The sequence below is a fragment of the Panthera pardus genome, unplaced genomic scaffold (assembly GCF_024362965.1).
Source record: "Panthera pardus isolate Hobbes unplaced genomic scaffold, ASM2436296v1 HiC_scaffold_21, whole genome shotgun sequence".
NCBI lineage: Eukaryota > Metazoa > Chordata > Mammalia > Carnivora > Felidae > Panthera > Panthera pardus.
This window is the reverse complement of record NW_026526777.1, coordinates 29107662-29124177: the sequence shown is the minus strand read 5'-3', so window position 1 is coordinate 29124177 and position 16516 is coordinate 29107662. Positions and strand designations below refer to the sequence as shown.

At 54.9% G+C, this 16516-nt stretch overlaps 1 protein-coding gene across 1 annotated transcript in view; it reads left to right on the top strand.

Annotated features, from left to right (window-relative positions):
• The window catches only part of PKP1 (plakophilin 1), a 51244-nt gene extending 35191 nt beyond the window's left edge, over positions 1-16053 (top strand). Inside the window, exons 5-14 of the mRNA XM_053909078.1 lie at positions 363-570; positions 1348-1525; positions 2901-3015; positions 4936-5091; positions 5943-6119; positions 7385-7538; positions 7893-8079; positions 8683-8767; positions 11789-11895; positions 13059-16053. Of these exons, the coding sequence (XP_053765053.1) occupies positions 363-570; positions 1348-1525; positions 2901-3015; positions 4936-5091; positions 5943-6119; positions 7385-7538; positions 7893-8079; positions 8683-8767; positions 11789-11863 (1335 nt within the window). The 3' untranslated portion in view covers positions 11864-11895; positions 13059-16053. The remainder of the gene's footprint in view (positions 1-362; positions 571-1347; positions 1526-2900; positions 3016-4935; positions 5092-5942; positions 6120-7384; positions 7539-7892; positions 8080-8682; positions 8768-11788; positions 11896-13058) is intronic.
• The last annotated feature ends 463 nt before the right edge of the window (positions 16054-16516 follow it).

The following is a 16516-nucleotide window of genomic DNA, read 5'->3' as shown; positions in this document are numbered from 1 at the left end:
ATGGGAGGGTCTCCTTTATGTCTGTCCTGCTTTAGGACTTTTGAAGTATATTTATAACCATGTCCTCTTGTCCTCACCACCGTATTTCAGAGGAGAAAAGTGAGGCTCAGAACAGAGGACTGCCTTGCTGAGGGTCTCCTGCCGAGGATGTGAGGGCGCTGGCATTGGAATCCATCTTGGTTTCTGGTCTGATTACATCTTGGTTTTCTGAGCACTATTACTCCACACTGGTTTTTTTGGGCTGGCTGGAATATTTCTGAGCTGACAGTAGACTTTGGGGTCTGAGAAAAATCACTTCGAGTAGTGTCATCAGATCAGCCTCACCTCCTTGACTGGCCCATGTGGCACCTGTATGTCAACAGGTCTATCAGTTGGGAGGCATCTGCAAGCTGGTGGACCTCCTCCGGAGCCCCAACCAGAACGTCCAGCAGGCTGCGGCTGGGGCTCTGCGTAACCTGGTGTTCCGGAGCATCACCAACAAGCTGGAGACCCGGAGGCAGAATGGGATCCGAGAGGCTGTCAACCTCCTGAGGAGAACCGGGAGCACTGAGATCCAGAAACAACTGACTGGTAGGGATACCCAGCCGTGGAGAGCTAGGGTTGGGGGTGGGTGGTGTATATGGCATTCCCTCCAGTCTGGGCCCAAGCACAGGTGCACATTTGACCTCCGGCTAATGTCTCGGGAGCCCCACGGTACTGACTGTGGCCAGGTTAGTGGCGTCCACATGGTGCCTACCCACGAGGTGTCAACCTTGTTGAAGATAGAAGGCAAGGGGTAGAAGGCTGGTGTCCAGGCAGGATCCATATTCAACAGACCCTGGGATTTCCAGATGAAGAGGAGGACGTGAAGTTGGAACTTCAGGTCTTAAGCGCCCTCTTGTGTCCAAACAATATGCTAAGCACTCAGGCCTGGGGCGCAAGGGTTAGAAGGAACTAGGAAGCCCTCAGACTGGACTGGGAGATGAGACCACGTACAGAGTAACCGTGATAAGTGTTTCTGGAATGACCTTCAGGTGGAAAATAGAGAACATTAGAAGACTCTAGCGCTAACATTTATATTAGAAACTACTGATCAATCAAACGTTTCTGGACGACCTTGCACATTCATAATTTTGACCTCGATAAAGAACTCTAGATGCTCCCTGCCCTCAGAGAACCTGAAGTCTTGTTGAGACATTGGAAAATGAGCTCAGGAAATAATCAGACACTAGATTTGATAGACCAGGCCTACTTGGAAGACGATGTTTCAGTAGGGCTCCCTTGCCAGAGCAGGCTGGGGGTGGCACCTCGGCACCTGGGGTCTTCCTGAGCCTGCCATGTGTTGAGTTGACCATCCCCAACCTCCAGGGCTGCTCTGGAACCTGTCTTCCACTGATGAGCTGAAGGTGGAACTCATCGCCGACGCCCTGCCTGTGCTGGCTGACCGGGTCATCATTCCCTTCTCCGGCTGGTGTGATGGCAACAGCAACATGACCCGGGAAATAGTGGACCCTGAGGTCTTCTTCAATGCCACAGGCTGCTTAAGGTGAGAGAAGAGCGTGCCCCTGGGGTCCTTTTGCCCCGGCCCTGGGTCTTTCTCCAGGCAGCCCCATCTCGGCCAGCCTAGGGCAGGGGACGTAAAATGCAGTCTGGCACTGGTCTTCATGGGCAGACTCCAAGAAATGGGACTCCAGCATCCCTAACTTCCCTGGATCTGGATAAGGCTCAGGACTCCATGACCTCCTGTAAGGGACCTCAGCAGACTTAGTTAGAAATCTAAGAGTAGAAATGCCACATCTGGATATCCAAACTGGCTCAACCATTCCCCCCTCTCCCGCCCCCCAAAAATGCATTTCTTGTACTCTCTTGAAGAGTGTTCTTTTGGACAAAAGTCTGCTGATTGGCTCCTAAATGAGTCACTTCCCAGCTGTGGTGCTAAGACCAACGGCCATATTCATTGGCATAAAGGTGGCACTGCTCTTTCCAGAGTCTCCTGAGTCTCACACCAGGGTGAGGCAAGGCCCCTGGGGGCTGTTGGAGGAGGGACCCTGGTGTGCTCATTCCAGAGGAGAGGTTTACAAGTGGGGTCATGGGTGCTAGGGTAGAGGTGGAACAGTGAAACAGATCCCCGTTAGGGTCACACCTTGCTCTGATGGGGTTCATCTTTCCCAACTCCTAGGAGCCCCGGAATGAGGGATGCAGTTGGGGGTGCTTCTGTGTTCTCAGCTTATGCTCCTCCCTGTCAGCCTCCATTAGTGGCCTCCAGTGAGCCAAGTCAGGGTATTAAGGACCTCAAGGGGCTGCAAGGCTATTAATAGCAACAGCAGCCACAGCCCGCCTGCACAGGAAAATGGGCCCAGACTGCTTGCAAAGGAGCTCACTGCTGAGGCAGAACACAGCTTCCTTGTGGAGGGGGCATCTGGCCCCCAGCGGAGCACCCCTGGGCTTCTTTCCCAGATCCAGCCCTTGGCCCCAGCACCCTACAGAGCTTCTCCTCCTCCACAGAAATAAACTGGGCAGGTAGAAGCTTCCAGCCCCTGTTCAACAGGTGCCCAGTAGTGGTAGGGAGCGTGCCTCGACCTGCCAGCTGCACTAGAGCCATGGATAGTCATGAAAGTTACAGGCCTGGAGCCCAGGGGGGCAGAAAGAAGGGTGAAAAGAACTGAGTTCGAGGAGACCCCATCCAACCTCAACCAGGACCGGGCAGAATCCGCTGAATGGTTTTTCTTTCTTTCCTTCTTCCTTGTTTTTTTTGTTTTTTTGCCTTGTTCTCCTCCTACCACACCTCCAAACTCATCCCCATCTCCTCTGCCCCTACTTCCCCCACCTGCTCTCTCCCCCGCGTGCCCTCCAACCACACTCTTCTCTACCCGCTTCCCTCCTCCCCTGCATCCTCACAGCCTCTCTGTTCTCTCCCTCAGGAACCTGAGCTCTGCCGATGCGGGCCGCCAGACCATGCGAAACTACACGGGGCTCATTGATTCCCTTATGGCCTATGTCCAGAACTGCGTGGCCGCCAGCCGCTGTGATGACAAGGTGAGCGTCCCACCCCGCTCTGGCCCCGGCCCCCAGTCTTCCTCTCTGTCTGGAGCTCCAAGGCCCAGGACCTCCCCAGGATCAGTGAGGGCAGCTCCTTGGCCTCCAGGTCCTGACATTTTTCTTTCCCAGGCTCCACGAGGCAGGTCTGCACTTGAGGGGGCCCTGAAGGCATGGTCTGGTGATAGGACAGAAGGCCAGTGAAGGGGATGGCTGGATGCAGAGAGCTCTGCTGGCCTGGGGCAGTGCTACAGGGGCAGAATCCCCTCTTCCTCGCTTACAGGCTTTGTGAATGCAGACGCTTCCACGATGTCTGTTTCCCGGTTTGCACGGTGCTCATTCAGAGATAATCACAATCATATCTATGTCATGGGCTGGTTGAAAGGCTCAATTAGTTAATAAGCAAAGCATGAAGAGGGCCGGACACAGAGGGAGCTCTCCGTGAGCATTTGCCCCCGCTGGCATTGGCAGTGCTGAGCCCTGCCTGCAGCCTTAAGGATCCCCACTGATGCCCCCAGGGATCCTTCCTGCACCAAGGCTCCTTCTACCACAGTTTCGCACCACCTGCCAAAGAGACCATTGGCAAAGCCACCCTCTTGTCCCCTCTGGACATTTGGACACACTAGCACAAACACACAGAAAGGAAAAATCACAGAAGAAAGAGAAACTGAAGGCTGAGATATTTCTACCACGGCAGGACAGACACTCAGGAGAATAGTGAGTTCCCAGAGTCCCTAGATGACCAGGGGACTGTCTGGGCATACGGCCACTGGGTCTTGCACACAGTTTCCTTGTGGAGAGATTTTGTCTCCTGCTCATCCACTGGAAGTGACAACAGGGCCTCAGGAGAGAGAAAGAGAGAGAGAGGGAGAGAGACAGTCACTCGAATGCTCAGCCAGGTCCCAGTGGACATCATGTTTTTCAACTCTGGATGCAACATCCCCTCTACCTGTGGAACCCAGACCGTGCAAGTCTGATTCCCTCAAACCCTAGCAGGGCCGAACATCGTTAGGAAGGTAAGTCTGCTGGCTCAAAGCCTAGCCTGTCCACTGAGGACAGATGGCAAAGACCTAGGAGCAGCTGCCATTGCAAAGTACTGGGTCCCAGGTCCCACCGCTCGTGTAGATTTGGGATGGGTCAGCACCTTTGGTATTGGAAGCTGAGGACTAGCCATGAAAGGAGGGAATAACAGGGACATGGGGACTCAATGGCTTTTGAACCTAAATATGTCAAGGCTGCTCCTGTCTGTGCCAGGACAGAGGGTATGTTCTTTAATAGCCCAATCTGACCATTGACACAATGGCTGTAGCAAGAGAAACAGTAGCCACTGTCGGGGCACCTGGGTGGCTCAGTCCATTAAGCATCTGAGTCTTGATTTCGGCTCAGGTCATGATCTCATGGTTTAGGAGATAGAGCCCCGCATCAAGCTCTGCGCTAACAGCATGGAGCCTGCTTGAGATTCTTTCTCTCTCTCTCTCTCTCTCTCTCTCTCTCTCTCTGCCCCAGTTGCTCTCTCTCTCTCTCAAAATAAATAAACTAAAGAAAAGAAATAGAAGCCACTGTCTGTTGTGTCCTACCATGTGCTAGACCCCATGATAGGCACTTCCATGTATAATCTTCCCAATAGCCCGATGAAGTAGGCGATGTCAGTCCCATTTTACCACTGAGGAAACCGGCCCAGAAGTTGAGGAAAGCCATGACGTTTCACACAGCTAGGAAAAGACAGAACTGGATTCAAATCCAGATTCTGGGGAGTGTTACTGGGAGCTTTTTTCGGACTGCGGTGGGTGGCTGTGTTCCTCTCTCCTGGGGCAGCCTAAGGTGCCTGCCTCTCTCCCATTAGTTAGGGCAGGGAGTGAGCCCAGGACGCCATCAGGGAAGGGCACAGGCTTAGGGGCTCTGCTTCTGCTTGGCCCCTAGTCTGTGGAGAACTGCATGTGTATCCTGCACAACCTCTCCTACCGCCTGGACGCCGAGGTGCCCACCCGCTACCGCCAGCTGGAGTACAACGCCCGCAATGCCTACACGGAGAAGTCCTCCACCGGCTGCTTCAGCAACAAGAGCGATAAGATGATGGTGAGCACAGTCGGTTCACAGAACCAGGGCCTGCTGCCCGCCAAGCACCCCGCTGGGCTCAGCTGCCTGGCCCACCCCTTCCTCCCTGCCCCCGTCCCCCCGAAGCCTGAAACCAGCCGTAGGAGACAAGCCCATGCCAGAGCCTTGGCCTTAGGATTGTGCTGCACCCTGGGAGCTGAGTAGAGGGCATTCTGTCTTGCATGCAGATGGGATCTGTGTTCTTGACGGTGGGAGCTCAGACCACCCCGAGCTCAGAAGCTCCGGTCCTCTGTTTTCACAGCTCATTCTCACTTCCCATGTAATTGGTAAACCCTGCCTCATCTTCTCCATTACTGTGGAAGGTTCGGGGGCAGCCAGGACTCTAAGCCCTCTCTGGCCTGGTTCCCACCAACCTCCAAGTCCCCCAGGTGCCACCAGAAGCAGAAGGGTGCTCTGGAGGGTCAGGCTCCCCACACTGGGCACGACTGTGGCTGCTGGGCCCCTGGACCACCTGTTTGACCCAGGGTGGGTCAGCCTTGGAGTCTGACTCTGGGAGGAGAGGAAGCATCCTGGTGTGAGACCCCAAAGCAGCCCGACGCAGCTGGAAGGTTTGGGCAGAGGCTGGCCTGCAGCACACTTCCTGCGATCTGTAGATTGTTCTCTGCCTCCCTCAGAGCCAGCCCGCAGGACCATGGCCCCTTGCCTTACTCATTCTGCAGAGCTGCTGCCGCCGTGAGGAAAGGGGCACCGGGGCAGGTGCTTCCTAGGCCCCTTCCCTCAGGAACCAGGCCCCTAGAGTTGGGGGAGGGCACACAGAATGCTGGGCTCCCTCCCTTCACAAGGCTCCCTGCTGACCTGTCCTGTGTCCTCAGAACAACAACTACGACTGCCCCCTTCCGGAGGAAGAGACCAATCCCAAGGGCAGCAGCTGGTTGTACCACTCGGATGCTATCCGCACCTACCTGAACCTCATGGGCAAGAGCAAGAAAGACGCCACCTTGGAGGCCTGCGCTGGTGCCCTGCAGAACTTGACCGCCAGCAAGGGGCTGGTGAGGAGCGGTGTCCTCCCTTGCACCCACCCCCATCCCCAACCCCATTTCTCCAACTTCTGCCCCCTTCCCTGCTCTCCCACAGGCGTGTGCACTGAGTCGTGCCAAACACATATGGCCCTCAGAGCTTGACTCTACAGACGCAAACAGAGGGAATGTCATATGCTAGGCTCCAGCCAGGCCTCTGGGGAAACAATGAGGCAGTAGAAATGGCCCGGCCCTCTGGGAACTCCCAGGCAGTGTCCAGCAGGTGAATCCACTCCCGTTGGATTCTGTCTGTGCCCACAGAGTCCCCTTTGCCTCACGATTCCTGGCTCGGTGTTGGCCCCTGCCTGGGGTGGGGGACAGGGATGAAGGGTACGTTTGTGGTAGGAGGAGTATCCTGTGTGTTGAACTGACAGAGGGAAAAATAGACGGTTTGGGGGTGGGCAGATCTAAAGGAAGACGATGCAGAATCAGTAGAGATTTTGAGGCCACATAGAGTTAGGAGGACATGATGGAATGACATTGAGCCTTAGGAGGCCTGTAGCAGCCAACAAGTATTTAGATGGGGAGACAGTCAACAATCACTCATCTCTACTGAGGACAAAAGAGAATCAGGTGAAAGCAGGACTGAGGCGAATTGAGGTCTATGAGAAGATGGGGCTGGGGGTCTTCAAGAACTCCAAACCAGCCTGGGACCAGATTACAGACAGGCTGGCCTTGTGGCTAGAGGCACAGATGAGCTGACCCACCTCCAGGGGGCCCTGGATTGTACCTCCATGTGGGCACAGACCCTCTCTTCTCCCTTTTTGCCCTGGGAGAGTACTCGACAAATATGTATGGAATTCTACGGAGGTATGGAAGTTGGAAGGTGGTCAGCGCCTCGGTAATTGACAAATATCATTGACCGTGTGCTTTTGGGTGAGCAGATACTGCTGGGAAATGTGGGCGTGGTGGGGGGACAGAGCTGAGACAGTTTTGTTAGACTGGGAGTCGAGTCGGGGCCTCCATGAGCCAGGGGTCTGAGACTTCCCTCTCATCACCCATCCTGGCTCAGGCTGAGCTGGGAGAAGAGAGCAAGGTCAGGAAAGATGGGGGCACATTTTTGCCTGGGTGCTCTGTAGTTGCCAGTGTGTGAGCGAATTGGTGTCCCTCTTTGCCTGTGCTTCTAACAAGAGAGGGAAAAGGTTCCAGGGTTTTTTTGTTTGGGATTACATGGCCCTCTTCCACCATGGTGCCCGGGAAACCACAGGCTAGGTCCTCACCCCGTCCTTCTTTCTCAGATGTCCAGTGGTATGAGCCAGTTGATTGGGCTCAAGGAAAAGGGCTTGCCCCAGATTGCTCGCCTCCTGCAATCTGGCAACTCTGATGTGGTGCGGTCTGGAGCCTCCCTCCTGAGCAACATGTCCCGCCACCCTGTGCTGCACAGAGTGATGGGTAAGTGCCCACCACAGCGTCAGACCACCCCTCTCCCCCCACCCTCCAGCTAGGACTCGGCAGAGCCCTCACTTTCCAGAGCCTGCTGGAAGGTCACCCTCTGAACTTTCCCTAGAGTGAGCGTTCCAAGAGGGGAAGCTGGCCCAAGCGAGGCTTGGAGGTAGGAAAGGGCAGGGGTGCAGAGATCCTATCCGGGTCCTCAGCCCTGAGTTGGAGCTAGAATGGAGCCTTCAAGGGCCACCTTGCTAGAAACCTGGCTGAAGTCAGCACAGGACTGTGGTCCCAGAGGGAGCCCCTCAGCCCCTCTCTCCTCCGGTCATCTGACCCCGCGCCCTCCACTCCTTTCTCTCTCAGGGAACCAAGTATTCCCAGAGGTGACCAGGCTCCTCACCAGTCACACTGGGAACACCAGCAACTCGGAAGACATCCTGTCTTCAGCCTGCTACACTGTGAGGAACCTGATGGCCTCCCAGCCGCAGATGGCCAAGCAGTACTTCTCCAGCAGCATGGTCAACAACATCATCAACCTGTGCCGCAGCAGGTGGGTGGGGAGGGCAATGGTCTCCACCCCCCACACACTGCAAAGCAGGCAGCCCCACAACCCTCTGAGAAGGCGCAGATGTGCAGCGAGAGCAGGACCCAGCGCAGGGCGGGAACCTGGGCAGGGGAGGCTTGAATGCAGAAAAGTTCCAGAAGCCAAGAGCGCTGTGGAGCTGAGCCCAGCTGCCAGGCCTCGGGGCTGCACAAAGGGGACAGGGGCAGCGCATTCTCAGCTGGGGGTCACCAGGGGACGCAGAGTCCTTAGAGGACCAACAGGAGGCATGGAGGCACAGACCCCGCCATGTGGGAACTGTATTCTGCCCCCATGGGGCTTTCTCCTCCCAGGACAAGGGCTGGGAAACCAGAATGGGAGAGAACTTCCCCCCACAGCCCCCGAGGAGAATCCCAGGCTACTTCTAAGTGGGCAGGGCTGCCAGGTTGTGCCCACTGTGCGGCGGGACCAGCCCAACAAGGCTCTTTTCTCATGCACCCCTGGGGCCTCCCCACATCACTAAGACCTGGAGGTGAGGGTGGGAGGGAGGAGGGTGATCATTCTCATGTCTCCCCGAGTCTCATCCCACAAATGAACTTCCTGCCTGCCCAGCACCTCGCCCAAGGCCGCAGAAGCTGCCCGCCTCCTCCTGTCTGACATGTGGTCCAGCAAGGAGCTGCAGGGTGTCCTCAGACAGGTAAGGGCCCGCCCTGTCACCCCCTGCCAGTGAGGCTATCTTGCAGCTCCCCTTGCAGCGCTGAGGGCCAAGAAGAGAAGCAGAATGGCCCGCCCTGCCCAGTGGGCGTGACTGAGCCGCACTGCAGACAGACGGACGGACGGAGTAGAGACAAATGTGCATGACGGTGAAAGTGATCACACTCTGAACAAATCTCTAGACTCCGACTCGGGGGAGGTGCTGAGTGCACGGAGGGGAGAGGAAATCAAGGAAATGTGTGAGATGCCTGGGGCAGGATCTTCTAGGAGCAAACTGAAAAGCAGGAATTCACTTGAGGGCGTGATGTGCGCTGTGGCTGGAAAGGAAGGTTTGGGCTACAGTACAGGCCCCTCTAATTTCTTTGAGAGTTTGCCCTTGGCAGAGGGGAGCCACTAGGGGTTTTGAGTGATTAAAGCAACACTTGGCAGCCTCCCTCCTCCCCAGGGGCGGGGCAGAGGGGACTGAGAGATGCTGGGGCGGCTGTATTTGTCCAGTGGTGACCCTGGCTCCTCCCTGTCCTCGACACCTCCCAACCTCATCAAACACAAAGTCCTACCTGGGGTCTTATTTTACCGAAATCTCTTCACACTGACCTTTCCCGCTCCTGCGGCTGCCATGCTTTAGACCCAGATGTAGACAGCGGTGAGGCCGGAAAAAGGACAGAGACGGAATGGTCAGGCTGACCACGCTCGAGTTGTAGCCTGGAGACACTGTGGCCGCGTTAACACAAACAGATCGGTTGGGGAGAGGCCAAGTAAGCTTTCCGAGGACAGCGAGGGCAGTCCTGATTTGAAGAGGTCGAGTCTGAAGGAATTGGATTGGGTTGCAGGTGGGGGACCCAAGGAGCGAGGCCAGGCTGCCACACAGATGGGAGCGTTGTGCAAGACCATCACAGGGCACAGGTGTGGGGACGAGTCTTGGAAAATAAGGGCAGAAGCAAGGGGAAGGCGCTGACTTGGGGGCCGAGGAGTGCGAAGGGCCAGGGAGCCAGGAGGAGCAGCGCAAGGTGGCCAGGAGGGGCCAAAGCCCGAGTGGGAGGGGAGAGCACGGGAGAGGGTAGGCAGCGGTTCCCAGGGCCACAGAGGCGCCAGGGAGGACCCTGGATGTGGTGACCCAGGAGTCCCAGGGCACCTCTAAGAGCACTTCCGGCAAAGCCAGGGGAGACGGGCTGGGGAGGGACGGAGTGGGGCAGAGAGGAGAACTGCTCCCCTCAGTTTGGCCCAGAAAGGAGGGAGACCGAGGGAGGGGTAAAAAGGTCTCTGTTTAATGACAGAGGGGACCCGAGTATCTCTGTCATGAGATGAGGAGTTGGCGGCAGAGCAGGGGACAGTGAGGGGGTGGGAGGCTGAGGAAGACTGTGGAACAGGTGGGAGCGGAGGGTCAGCAGGGGCCTGACCGTGTAGAAGAGAAGCCGGGAAGACAACCACCCTGGGGCAGAAGGAGAAACAGTTCCTCCTCCAGCGCAGCAGGGAGACTGGAGGGAGGCCCATGAACTACTATAGTCAGAGACGGCTGGGAAGCCTGAAGGCCATGGCCGGCGGTGGCCCCTGTCCTCTGCTGGACCATCCAGTGCTCTTTCCCAACAGCACTGCAACGTGGGCAGGCTTGGCCACATGGCAGCTGCCGGGGAGACCCAGTGGAAGGGAGGTGGGTGAGGACGGGGTGAGACCTTCCTCAAGCTGTTCGATCGTGGTCCAGAGGGTTCAACTCACCCAGAAATACTGAGGCCACGCCCAGCCTGAGGCACACGGCGACTCTTCTTGTTAACAGTCTTCTGTACAGCACCGATGGGAACCAGCTTCGCCATTCGGTCCCCACTGCTCCCTCTAGCTGTGCTTGTCAACAGCTTTGACGTGACTAGCTCGGTGCTTCTGTCCCCAAAGCATCTGCACATCCCCCATCCATTAGGTTGTTACCACCACAGAGAGGCAGGCCGTGTGGCTTGTGTCCATCCTGCAGAATAGGAGTTTGTCTTGATTCAGTGAGTCATGGCAGGGGCAGGGCTGAGACCCAGGAATTCTCACTCCTGGGCTCCTTCCACCAAATCCAGCCAGGTTCAACAGGAGCAAGCAAGCAAATCCGCAGGGGAAAACCCAGCATCATGTGATTCGTGCCCAGATCAGGTAGGCCTGGGGCTTTGAACCACCTGGTGTCTGGATCCCTCATTCCCACAGGCCAGTGAGAGCTGACAAGGTTCTCAGAGCTCAGGGCTGGCACCAGGGGCCCCTTCTGCCATCCTCATTCACTCCAGAGCATTTATTGACCACCTGCTGTATGTGTGAGAAACACTGGATGTGTCCCCCCTGCAGAGAGCTCATACCAAAATTAAAAAAAAAAAAAAAAAAAAAAAAAAAAAAACAGAGCAGAAAGAAAGAAAAAGACAGGGACAGTCAGAAGGAAGAACAACAAACAGCTTTTCTAATCTGATGTTGGTTGTTGTTTTATTTGAAGAGTAATGAATATGAGCGTAAGTCCTCGTGCCTTAATACAGATTTCTGCAAATCCATGTAGGAAATTCACAAGCGCTGGTGGAAGTCCAGATACATTTTACTAACTTGTGGATATTAATGGCCTTATGTTTGGTTACACTAATGAGGTCAGCTTTGGGGCGCCTGGGTGGCTCAGTCTGTTAAGCGTCTGACTCTTGGTTTCGGCTCAGGTCGTGATCTCACGGTTCATGAGTTCGAGCCCCACATCGGGCTCTGTGCTGACAACACAGAGCCTGCTTGGGATTCTCTCTCTCCCTCTCTCTCTGTCCCTCCCCTGCTTGTTGTCTGTCTCTCTCTCTCTCTCTCTCTCTCTCTCTCTCAAAATAAATAAATAAACTTAAAAAAAAAATGAGGCCAGCTTTAGTCCTGACACACATATATAATGAGCCCAGAGGGCTATGGTTCAAGCCCAAGGACACTCGGGGAGGGTAGTTTCTGACCCCATGGGAAGTCCCACTCTGTTTCAGCCTAGGGTGTTTCATACGGTTTCATGCTGTTTCTCCCCCCTTTACAGCAAGGTTTGGATAGGAACATGCTGGGATCCTTAACTGGGCCAAACAGCTTCAGGAACTTCACCTCCCGATTCTAAGAAGGGGCTGCTCAAGCAAGTACAGATTGCAGGTAAGAATTGGCTCCCCCCTGGGCAGAGTTATCTCTAGGACCCCTGCAGCAACCTTAGCCAGTCTCAGAGGGAAAGGCCAGGCCTGTGTTCCCCAGGGACACAGAAGCATCCTTTGATCTGGCAGACAGCATAACTGTAGCTGACACAAGGGCTATGAGGACAGTTGGATAGGTTGTTTGGGCAGGGTGCCATGGGCTCTCCCACCACAAGACATTAGGGATGTGCAATGTCTGAGCAGAGCTTCTAGATACAGCTGTGTAGGCTGTGCACTGCACAACCTAGGTGATGCCATTTACATGGGCTATGGTGTGAACGCAGCTGTACAATATGTCATCTGGGTTTGTACACCTACAGCTCACTTTCTTATCCTTTTTATAATTCACTTCCCAGTGCGCACATGCCTAATGTGGATAAGGTTATTTCCAGCTGATGACTCCAGAGACCAAAAACTCAGAACCGGTATCTATCACAAAGGCATACAAGCCTTAGCTTTCATTAGAACCACTTAAGATGCTTCCTAAAACACACACGCCTGGCCTCAACCCCAGCACTTCTGACTCAGTAACTCTGGAGTGGAAAATGCATCATTAAACAAGCATCCGAGGTGTTTCTGACGCAAATGACATCATCAACTTTCTCTAGAAGGTCACTAGAGATGGCCTTGGTATAGAGCCATCTGCAAAGAGCCAGGGATGAGGACGAGGTCTCCTGAACTGAAGGGGACTTCTTAGCAGCCTGGCTATCTGCCAGCACCCCAACACCTCAGGAGGGTCCTGGTGGGGGAGACGGCTGTAAGTTTGGTCCAGATGAAAATAAATAAGACATCAAATACCTTCTCCTGGCAGGTGAGCGTCCACAACATGAGGATGGAAAAAAGAGAGCAGACAAAATTCACTAGATTCTTAATGAGTGAAGTCTGGGCACTCAGCACGCGCTGAGTCTGGGCAGAACGGGGTGGGCGTGGCAGTGGAGGCACAAATCTCACAAGCTTCTCACTCAACAAGAACAACCTATCAATGTGTCAGGGCGACTCTGAGTCCCCCCTCGGGCCAGGGGACACGTCCATGCCGACGTGGGTAGAAAGGGGTGGCAGTATCGGCCAGACCTATGACGTGGGTCTGTCTCCCTATAAATGCTAACTGGATGACTTCTCCTTTTCCAGAAATGATGTGACCCAGCTGAGAAGAACTCAGGCCTTGCTGGAGGGGTGACTCTGTCCACCCTGTGCATTGTTTAGAAAGGTTCAAATGCAATTGAAAGCAAACCTGAAGGCTGTGGATGATGGAAATATTTTTAGATTTTTTTTTTCCTTGGGGGAACTGGCAGGCAGGGAGGGTTGGGAAGGGTGGGGGGGGGGGCTTTTCTTGAGTTAAAGGGGCTTATGTTTCATGTCAATACTTCTTTTTCTGAGAAATGGTGTATATATAGGTCTATATCTATATATACACATATACATATGTATGTATAATGTAAGTGTGTGTGTGTGTGCAAGTATGACCGCAAAGTGCAAACAGCGAAGCTGTTACTGCAGCTCGTGAGGGGTGAAAAGGACACTCCCATGTTTCTTACTCGTAGGCAGGGACTTCCGTGCTTTTTGTTTAGCTCCCCATAGTTCCCAAACTGTGCCGCACCAGGACAGGGGGCCCGCACCAGGGTCACGTCCATGAGAAGTCTTGCGAGGGAACCGTGGAGTGGGGGGAGGTAAGGGGGAAGGGGGGGAGAGTACCTGGGCGTGGGGGCAACCTCCCTCCTTAAGAGGCAGCTTTGCAGGAAGGGAGGCTGGCCGGGCTGTGAAGTTCAGTGTATCTCATGGGAAAATCTAGTTGGCTGATAATGCTGCCCTTCCTGCAAGGCCACAGGGACTGGCCACGGGACCTGGGGCTGGACAGGGTTGGGGCTCTAGAGGACAGGCGAGGACAGCCACACTTGCTTTGCTGCCTGAAGTCTGTTCTGGGGGAGTAGGAGCCAGAGAGATGGGGCTGGCCATTCTCCTGGGCTGTGTACCAGTCAAAGGAGGCTCAGCCTATAAAGCCCCTGCCTTCAGAGGCTTGTCATCTACCTGTTTCAGGAGAAAGAAGGCAAAATGGTGCCCAAAGCCGAAGAACTGTTCAGGACATGGCTGTTTGGTCTTCGTATTCCCAACAGTGAGGGGGACAGGCTGGGGTTGGACAGGGACCTGCTCTGGGCTCCGGTGGGACAGCGGCTATTTAGAAACTAACCAGGGGGACGCTTCCCTGCGTGCCTGATAAGACTCAAGTGAGAGAGTGTTTTGGGTCCCAGAAGACTTGGAAGACAGGAATTTGGGTTGACCAGGAAGGGGAACTGTCGAATCAGGGCACCAGCCAGCCCAAGACCCAGCAGCGGCCGTCCCCACCTTCCCCTGAACCCCAGGCATCCTGGTCCTCACTCTGTCTTTGGGAAAACCACAGAGGATGTGATAAAAGGGGTTTGTCAGGGGCACTGGCCACACCCAAGACCCCAGACTCTTGAGCATTTCAGATGAGAAGTAGTAGAAGGACCCCCTGAGGGCCCCATGGAAAAGCTTGCTGTAAATAACCCTTAGTATATACTGTAAGATAGAACATAGGGTTCCCAAGGCTTCCCTGATTTCTGCCTTCACCACCCATAGTAACTGTTGGTATCAGACAGGAATTAACCGCCTGGTTCATATCCTTCTCTAGAAGAATAAAAGGTGCTCCTCACCTTTCATTCCTCCTCCTCCTCCTCCTCCTCCTCCTCCTCCTCCTCCTCCTCTCAGGTCCCCTGCCTGACCCCCCACCCTGAACTACACCCCAATCCAACCCCACTTCTTACCCCAGCAGTCAGAGTTGAAAAGTACCTTTCCGAACTAAGGATGTGCCTATTAAGAGGTGTGACAACTGAGACTGGGGCCAGACATGTGATGACAGGCCATTTAACCAGGTCCGTGATGCCCTCCTTCTTTTTTCCTCATGATGGAAGGCCTCCTCCAGGCTCACCCCTCTCTCTCAGGAGCCACGAGGGAGCCCGGTCCCACCAGACAGTCCTGGGTGTAGGTTCCAGGATGACTCCTCTGCCAGTCATCAGGGCTCAGAGGAATTCATTTCCTAAAAAAAATATGGATGGTGCACCAACATGTGCCAGGCAGTGTTCTGAGCACTCGGGATGCATCGGCGAACAAAACAGACCAAGCCCTGTCCTCATGTACCTTACATTCTCCGGGAGGAAGGAGGAGACACGGGGCTCTTGGCTTGGGGGATCCCCCAGTGTGAGAGGACTGTCCAGAACAGTCAAGACAAGGAGGAAATAGCCCACTACCAGGGAGTCTGTGACAGCCCTCTAGGAGATGGCCCTTCCCTTAGCGGTGTCCTGACCTCCTGCCATTCCTCTGCTGGTTTTCTGTCACCAACTGTGCTGTAGATCCAGGTGGGCCCAGCCCTCTGCCTTGGGGAATGGTGGGCTGAGGTGGACAGTTAGGCCAGGCCTGATTTGGTAACCTCTCTAGGGCTTTCTCAGGCCGGCCAGCTGGCCCTGTGACCTGGGCCTCTGACCCATGCCTGTCACTTTGGAAGAGGCAAACCCGAGAGGGTCCTGAGGATGCATTTCCTAAAGACAGGAGTAAGGGGTTGGCCCAGGTATGGCTCAGTATCTCAAGCCCACGTTGGCCTCATGCTATCAGGGTTGACGCCCCAAACAAGACATTCCAATTTGAGGGCAATGAGGGAGGACATAGGCCACCCAGTCTCTCCCTGTCCCTGTCTTGATCCCAGGATCTCTTGTGCTTAAGATCCAGTCATTGGCCACCAGCAGCCTGTCCAGTGGGGGCCAGACCAGCAACGCAGACCCCCGTGCTTCCTCTAGTGAGGCCGTGGAGGGTTTTCTCCAGCCATGTGGAGACAGTGACGTTCTCTCTCATCCACCGCAGAGCCTGACTGGGAGGGGGGGATGGCTAAGATGAGGAGCTTGGGACAAGGGGACGGGCAGGGGTTAACGAGCAGAGGGAAGCCCAGGGGACGTTCTGGGAGGTATCCCGGAACCCCTCTGGAGCCTGTGTCTCCCTTTGCTCCATGTTTGTATAAGAACCTTGCGCTGGCCAAGCCCAGTGTCTCTGTGTGTGCACTATGTGTTTGCTTTTTTGGAAATATAGGAAATCAATAAATTGCTGGCATTTCTTTGAACTTCTTTGAACAGTGGATCATTTGGAGGTGCCGTTGAGGCAGGAAGAGGCCCCCAGGAAGGCCCTCCCTTCCAGGGTCTCCTCTTAACTGACCCTGTGCCAGGCTAGGACTGAGAGCACCACGGGAGGGGTGATGGGTGCCACCACGCGTGGGCACCTGCTCCAGGTCGGTGCATTTGAGCCTCACAGGAGCTCCGTGACGCCAGTATGGCTACAGTAATCTGGCGAATAAGTAAAGTGAGGCTTCAGGGAGGGAGCGAATATGCCCAATGTCACAGAGCTGACAGAGGGGAAAGGCACCCCACCCGTGAACACCCCCAGACAGAGCACCTGTAGGAAAACTTCAAGGATGTAAGAGAAACTCGTGTTTACTGAACGTGTATTCCACCTGCGTCCTATATAAGGAGGTGCTCAGAGCATCACAAAAGCAGAGGATGTGGTGAGCCCCAGCCACGAGAGGGTCA